This window comes from Rhagoletis zephyria, unplaced genomic scaffold (assembly GCF_001687245.7).
Source record: "Rhagoletis zephyria isolate East Lansing unplaced genomic scaffold, Rhagoletis_zephyria_1.1 Rzeph_scaffold_00219, whole genome shotgun sequence".
Lineage (NCBI taxonomy): Eukaryota > Metazoa > Arthropoda > Insecta > Diptera > Tephritidae > Rhagoletis > Rhagoletis zephyria.
This window is the reverse complement of record NW_016157303.1, coordinates 9,138-17,202: the sequence shown is the minus strand read 5'-3', so window position 1 is coordinate 17,202 and position 8,065 is coordinate 9,138. Positions and strand designations below refer to the sequence as shown.

The 8,065-nt window shown below is 36.9% G+C and overlaps 2 protein-coding genes across 2 annotated transcripts in view; one reads left to right on the top strand and one right to left on the bottom strand.

Moving 5' to 3' along the window:
- The window catches only part of Alg11 (ALG11 alpha-1,2-mannosyltransferase), a 213,114-nt gene extending 207,781 nt beyond the window's left edge, over nucleotides 1–5,333 (bottom strand). The window contains exons 1-2 of the mRNA XM_017609344.1: nucleotides 5,203–5,333; nucleotides 4,956–5,148 (exon numbers count right to left, since the gene is read on the bottom strand). Of these exons, the coding sequence (XP_017464833.1) occupies nucleotides 4,956–5,148; nucleotides 5,203–5,216 (207 nt within the window). The 5' untranslated portion in view covers nucleotides 5,217–5,333. The remainder of the gene's footprint in view (nucleotides 1–4,955; nucleotides 5,149–5,202) is intronic.
- On the top strand, nucleotides 2,888–4,715 carry LOC108358168 (uncharacterized). Its single transcript, XM_017609343.1, has 2 exons — nucleotides 2,888–3,486; nucleotides 3,727–4,715. Exons 1-2 carry the CDS (start codon nucleotides 2,911–2,913, stop codon nucleotides 4,570–4,572), a joined length of 1,422 nt encoding a protein of 473 aa, XP_017464832.1. The 5' UTR covers nucleotides 2,888–2,910; the 3' UTR covers nucleotides 4,573–4,715.
- Nucleotides 5,334–8,065: the final 2,732 nt, after the last annotated feature.

Genomic DNA, 8,065 nt, shown 5'->3' with positions numbered 1-8,065 from the left:
GTGTTATTGTAGTTCAAAATGTAGAAAAAGTACATCGATAATTTGATAATGAAAATTTTTAATAAAAAATCGCGATTTTTTATTAAAAATTTTTGCCTGCGCCGCTTTTTCCATAAAAATCAATACTTCGATAAATTATGAAAATTTTTAATAAAAAATCGCGCGATTATACACCTATACCCCCTAATTATACGCACTTATTCGTGGTGTATTTTTTTAACGTATGGTAGCATACATTTTGTGTTACTGTCAACCATTGTTATTTCTGCTTGTTTGTAAAATGTGCAAACGTTTGTGAAGACATTTATAAACGCGTTTTACTTAATTAATTAATTAAGAATTGTATATTAAAGTATTACAAACGCATGCGAACCTTTTAAGGATAATATATTTGTGTAAATAAAAGTGATAGGTGTGGGGTTATAATAAAATGTAGTGATAGCAGGCGGGTTATTTTAACAACAAATAACTTAAGTACTATTAGCACAACATTGTGAAAGTGAGAAATATAGTTGAAGGAGCCTCCATTAGTATCCCCACAGAGTTTCATAAAAAAATTCAGTATATTTTGCACGGAATAGCAATTGGTTCCGTAATGGAAATCCAGCCTTGAATCAGCTTTTTTTATCAATATTTAATAATAATATTTAATTAAAAAAAATTAATTACAATGCCCTGGCAACCCTGGCAGACGGAGTGGAAATTTGTGCAATTTTTGTCCTGCTTTAAAATATTAACAAAATACTTGCTGAACGTATTTTTGTCAACGAAAATAGTTGCAAATAAACCGCATTTACTTTTCTAATGTATTTTCAATCAATTACGACTGATTAAATTGCACTACAAGCAAAACTTAAATCAAGTGGTCAACTTAACCTTTTTGTCTGCTACATGGCGCCTGTGACGTGTAATGGTTGCAATAATGTCATTAAGGAAAACATGTCCAGTATCTTGTGTTCTTTATGTAATAGTTGGCACCATCAGAAATGTTCGGGAATCAATTCAAAGGACTTTAAAAAGATTGCAGCTGATATCAGGAAAAATAAGTTCAAATGGTGCTGCGATAAGTGTAAAAGTGAGGCTAGCATAATTGTGTCTGATACCTCCAGTTTCGACCCCATTACCTCAAAACTTGAGAGTGTATTCAATAAGTATTTTACACCATTCAAAAACAATATCGAAAAGTCACTGAGCAACATTAAGTCTGAGCTGGAGAGCATCTCTAAACAAAACCAGATGATGTCCAAGCAATGCGCCTCACTGGACAAACGAATAAGTGATGTGGAGGATAAGTTGAAAGGCATGAATGGTGGTATCGTGGACGCCGACAATATTATTGCTGAGGTATCTGAAAGAAAAACTCGTGAAAAAAATGTGATTGCCTATAATGTTCCTGAGTCGCTGAAGCAAGTAGGTACGGAGCGATTGAATGATGATCGCGTACGTATTGCTGAAATACTATCACCAGAGAATTCTGATGTTGTGCCTGATATGAGACTACGTAGAGTTGGTCGCCCAGTTGACGGAAAGACTCGCCCTCTGTTGATCGTTACACCCTCGATTGCCGACGCTAGGAGGTTACTCAAAATCTCTCCAGCGACCAACAATGGCGGCATACATTTTAAACAAGATTTGACTCGCTGCCAACAAAACCATCTAAAAAATTTACGAAATCAGTTAGAGGTACTCAAAAACAACGGCGAAACTAACAAGACAATCAAGTATGTCAATGGCGTTCCAAGAATTGTAAACGTGTCGGGATTTCGGAGCAACAAGGAGAAAAATAAACCACAAACAAGACCTAATAGTATACTATCAGAATGTAAGAGGACTAAGAACTAAGCTTAAAGACTTTTTATCAGCATCTGCGGTAAGTCATTGTGATGTATTGTGTGTCTCGGAGTCTTGGTTACATTCATCCATCATGGATGGCGAAATCGTAGACAGTTCGTATATAATTTACAGAAAGGATAGAGATCCAACGACCAGTACATTTGAACGCGGGGGTGGGGTATTCATTGCAGTCAAGCGTAGCATCTCGGCAGAGCTAATAGTAATAAATGAAAATCTCCTTGAGCAAATCTTCATTAAAATCGTTGGCCATGGGTGTGATATCATTATTGGATGCATATACATTCCACCACAATCACGCCCTGAAGTATACCTCAGACATATTTCTACCATATCCTTCATTAGAGAAAAATATCCAAACAGTAGACTGATAATAACGGCGATTACAATCTTTACAGCAGTACGCCACAAGTAGAGTGTGAAACATTGTTAAACCAGCAATTCCTGCTTGCTGGATGCCTCCAACTCAACAAGATAACTAATGCACGTGGTCGTATATTAGATTTATGCTTCAGCGATTCAGATCTCTCAATTAACAAGACTTGTTCCATTGTTCAGGAGGACGCATACCATCCTGCTTTAGGGGTGGTACACAAGTTCGAGGCGAATCTGAAGTGGAAAAACGTTCCTACTTATGCTTTCAGAAAGGCCGACTATGTAGCGCTGAATAACTTTTTTCTAAGAATAAACTGGATAGATTTATACAAACTTAATAATATTGACGAAAAACTTAACTGGTTCTATGATGTGGTAAGCCAAGGCATCACTCAGTTTGTTCCTTTATATTGCAGGAAAAACACTGAATATCCGTGTTGGTTTTCAAAAGAATTGATAAATAAAACAAAACAAAGGAAAATCGCTCACCAAACCTACAAAAAAGCAAAAACCCAAACGAACTATGCCGTATTTAGTACACTGAGATCCGAATGTAAAAAATTGAGCTCATCATGCTACGAGAGTTACTTGACCAAAGTAGAATTTCATCTGGAAAGTAATCCTAATGGTTTTTGGAGCTTTGTGAAAAACAAACGACGCAACGATGCTGATATTCCGTCAACAATGATTTGGGACGAACACACCGCGAGTAATGGCGCCAATGTAAGCAATTTGTTTGCGTCATTCTTCAAAAGCATATACAGCGAACCTGCTGCACCCGCAGTGTACAATATGGAAAGTATATCTTACGATGTTAACATCTCAGAATTTGAAGTGCGATTTGACGACGTATACCGCCAATTGACACTTTTGAATATCAACAAAGGCGCTGGGCCTGATCGTATACCTAACATTTTCCTTAGAAACTGCGCTATTGGTCTATGTGAACCAATCACACACATCTTCAGCAAATCGGTTGAAACAGGTCACTTTCCCACAATGTGGAAGTTGTCATATATAAACCCCATACATAAATCGGGCGAAAGGGCACACGTAAACAACTATAGGCCAATATGCATCCAATCGTCACTTGCTAAACTGCTGGAGAAGATCGTTCTACCACAAATAACCTTTCCATTTAAACACATTATAACTTCGAGGCAGCATGGATTCTTCGGTGGGAGATCTACGTCCACGAATCTCTACCTCTACATCAACTACATTCTCAATGCACTTAACCACGGCCAAGACGTACACTCATTATACACCGACTTCAGCAAGGCGTTTGACATGGTGGATCACGAAATTCTCTTAAGTAAATTAAAAAGTTATGGTGTCCGGTCAAAAGCCTTATACTGGTTCCGCTCATATCTATCGGGTAGGCGAATGCAAGTTCGCGTCAACGGTCATCTGTCAAATGAGTATGGTATAACTTCCGGTGTACCTCAAGGATCTCACTTGGGCCCTATCCTTTTCAGTATATTCATAAACGACATTGGCACGAAACTCAAATCCGAGTTCTTATTATATGCGGATGATATGAAGCTATTCAGAGCAGTAGGCGGTAATCACGACATAGACATTATAGAGAGGGATATTTTAGAAATTGAAAATTGGTGCACAACAAATAAGCTGCATCTGAATATACAAATATGTGCTGTCATGTGTTTCTCTCGACGTCTTAATAAAGTTAGCGCTAATTATTCCTTGCGTGGTCAAACTGTGAAAATAGTCAACTCAATTAAGGATCTGGGTGTGTATGTGGATGATAGACTCTCCTTCTCAGAGCACATTAACCACATTTCTGCACGAGCATATCGTGCGCTTGGATTCATATGTAGAAGTGGGAAAGAGTTCAGGAACCATAGAACACTCCTCAGACTATTTTCTACCTTCGTGCAGCCGATACTTGAATATTGCTCCATTGTCTGGGCACCATTTACCGAGCTCCAAATAAACAACGTCGAAAAAGTGCAACGTAAGTTTTGTAAGTTCCTGCTGTATCACTCCCAAGACGGAAGCTGTGTAAATACGAGTGATATATACAACAGGTACAATATAAAGACCTTATACAGCAGAAGGCAAATAGCGGATCTATCCTTTTTTTATAAGGTCGTAAATGGGTTGATAGATTCCCCAGAAATACTGGAGCAGTTCAGGTTCATCGGCTCTAGAGCTGATCTTCGATCGAGACGACTGCTAGATGTTACGCAATCTAACCGGAACTATATCGCCTATGGACCGTACAACAGAATAGCAAGCTTAGTCAACCGACATGCACCAAGTGTTAATTTCTTTGGAGGTTCTCACGCTGGTCTCATTCGTGTTCTAAAATCAGTTCTTTGAGTTATACATATGTACTCATTCGACATCTATTTATAATTTTTGCAATTGATAATTATTGTTAACTATTTACGTTTTTAAATTGGTACAAAATTTTACTTTTTTATTATGTGTAAAGCCGATTGGCGTTTAAATAAATAAATAAATAAGCTTTATTGTTTCTCGGTTTCAGTGCTTTTTTTTGGCATTTGTTTTTGTGTGGCAGCACCGACATTTTAGTTCAATTTGCAACTTAAAATTCAATTTTCATAAAAACTATAAGCCTCCGGAGGGTGAGGTTTTCAGATTTACAATCACAAAAAGCCGCTCTAAACCCCCTCATTTTTGTTTTTTTTTAAAGCCGGGTTCCGTATTGGAAAATTTTCCCCACAAAATTATTGATTTACCTGGAGAGCTCTTACTGCGCACCATAATACTCTTTCCCCACCGCCTCCAGCGTTGCAGTATGGATGAAATATTCCTATGCTAACAGTGTCAGCAAAAGATCCCTTAAGTTTTCTCTTGCTGTTCTGTAGCCAACTGCGTAGGCTTAGCAGAGAAACGGCAAATAATACAAACCCCGACGAAAGTATCCCAAATCTTTAAATGTAGCAGTATTAGTATTCACTCATTAAAAAATTCAACCCTACCTACATTACGGTTATCATTATTGATCAGCAAAAAGGAGATGGTTGAAATATAATTAACACCAATATCTCATCAATGTTAAAAACAAATAGCTCACATAAAAATAATTAGAAATAGCAACGACTAATCATTTGATTAAATTAATCGATTATTGTTGTTCAATTTACCCCATGAACCAAAAATACAAGATCACGTAAGAACGCGACGTTGTATTTGTGACTGGTTTTGAGAAAAAAGTTTGCGAAAGCGGGTTCGTCAGAGAGAGAGTTAATTCAATATCACAGCACATTTTAAAGCATTTCGTTGCATCATTTTACCTATATTGTGCGTTTAAAGTGGCTGACAATAGTTTTGGCTAATTTTGGTTTTCGTTGCTTTCTTTGCTTTGTTTACTTTTCGCTCGTTTTCCAGTGAAACAAGATGGCGTAGAACCCGCTTAAAAAAATCGACTTTTTTCACTCTCTTGTTCTTACGTGATCTTGTGTCTTTCGTTCATGAATTTACCCCACGTCGCCGTTTTATACTGTTATACTAGGTTCACATATAAGTAGATTATCCTCATTTTCGAGCTTAACACCCTAATCTGTAATTATAACAAGGGATTAGCCATATAAAATTCGTCCCTTGTTAATCTGTAATTATAAAATAATCTCAGATTTAACCGATAACTTTTCGGTATCCATTCTAGATTTATCGATTGCTTTTGCGAAAGAGAGGAGAAATGCCAAATGCAAAAGCAAACAAAAATGTACGCTAGCAAATAAAAGAGGTTTGTAAAGGTATTTTTAATAAAATGTTAAGTTAAAATATATTTATGTTGCTTATTATAGCAGAAAAACGTGATCACGGTGGCACAGAGAAGAAACATAAATTTTCCTTGAGATGTGAGAATAACAAGCACAACAAATTTGACGGCTAATAATCTGAGATTTGCCTGTGTAAACGGGGTGATTAAAAAACGAGCTTTGATTGAGATAATATTGATATGTGAACATAGTTTTACGATGTTTCCACTCTTCGTAATTCGCGCACTAAGTAATTCGCTAGGTTTTTCGTGAATGACCTTGTTTCCACACCACATTCGTAATTATTTTGGCAGCTCTACTTATTGTTCTTGTTCTACGCAATGTATTATTATTTTTGTGTACTGCAAAAATCGAAGATGGAGAAAAAATTGGGTTGACTGTAGTGTACATCGATGAGTGTGTTTTGGCAAATCTAAAACGAATTTCTCATGAAACTTTACGAGGATGTAAGAAACAGATATGCTTACATAATTCTCACTATTTTCACTTAGTTAATATTTATTATTTATTTGTTTATTACAATCATTTGACCTATATACATTCACGTATATAATAATAGTAATAAAAGTAATATTAAAATTAATGCTTAAAATAAATTAACCTGTTAAACTTTTCCTTCGAAGCTATATAATAGTTTATGTATATTTAACTAAGATAGCATATTCTCGATGCTGATGGAATGGACGTGATTCAAAGCAGTAGCGTACATATATCACGTAGGACGTTTGGTCCAAGAGTGTAATTTCCAGAGCCGCCACAACTGGGCGGTTGGAAAGGATTTGTTTCCAAACCGCCTCTTATAGACTTCTCTACCGGCAGGCGATCTGAATGGACGAGATCCAGAGTCGCGCTATTTGATCGGACGGAGAGGACTAGTTTCCATGCCGACCTTCTTATTTTATACTNCGTAGGACGTTTGGTCCAAGAGTGTAATTTCCAGAGCCGCCACAACTGGGCGGTTGGAAAGGATTTGTTTCCAAACCGCCTCTTATAGACTTCTCTACCGGCAGGCGATCTGAATGGACGAGATCCAGAGTCGCGCTATTTGATCGGACGGAGAGGACTAGTTTCCATGCCGACCTTCTTATTTCATACTTTATGGGTGATCTGAATGGACTAGATCCAGAGTCATCCAGCTAGTACGGATAGCAAGGACAAGTTTCCATGCCAGACCTTTCTATCTAATAGCCAATGCTCAACTGTGATCAAGTAGCAGCCTATTGAAGGTACCAACGTTTTCACAATTTTTTATTTGAGCTGGAAGTTCATTGTAACATTTTAATCCCTTATAAAAGATATTCTTCTTATCTATTTCCGTTTTAAACAGCAGCAGCCTGAAGCTATTATTTTCCCTGAGTAAATACTAATGGGTTTCACTATTATATCGTAGGATATCACTCAGATAATCTGGAAGTCTACCTTGTTTTATGTTAAACATGAATTTTTATTTATTTATTAATTTATCAATAAGTCTATGAAAGCATAATTTCTTACAGACTATTTAACAATCAAGATTAAGCTAGGGCATCAAATTAAGAATATTGGTAAAAGTTGACTTCGGTAGAGAAAAATCAAGGTCGATAGTAATTAAGATCTAGTTAAGTTCACACATTGCCCGGCCAATGGGTGCATTACGGGCATAGTTCCTTCAGAAATTTTCAGCATAAAAAGGCAGGGAAGCACGCAGATAATGCAAAAAATAAAAGTTAGAGACAATATTGACCTTCTTTTATCCAACGATTTTAGATTGAGCAGCGATAAGCGCGCATTATATGATGGTACGGGATCAGAGAAGCGTAGTGATCGTAAGGCAAATTTGAGGAACATTTTCTGAACGCGTTAAATCCTATTTATATGGAACTGGTGGAACGGACGCCAGATTATTGCTGCATACTTCAGGTGAGAGCGTACGAAAGAGGTATATAGCAATTTTAAAGTGTATGGATCAAAAAATTCAGTGCTATTCCGTCGCACAAAGCCAAGCATAGCATATGCTTTCGATATAATAAAATTAATATGGCTGCTAAATGAAAATTTGCTGTCAAAGAAAACACCAAGGTCCT

Excerpts from the sequence above, each read along its gene's own strand:
- LOC108358168 (XM_017609343.1), top strand. The coding sequence starts at position 2,911 with ATGATTTGGGACGAACACACCGCGAGTAATGGCGCCAATGTAAGCAAT. Across the intron at positions 3,487-3,726 it reads ACGGCCAAGACGTACACTCA|ACGAAACTCAAATCCGAGTT; the intron begins TTATACACCGAC and ends AACGACATTGGC.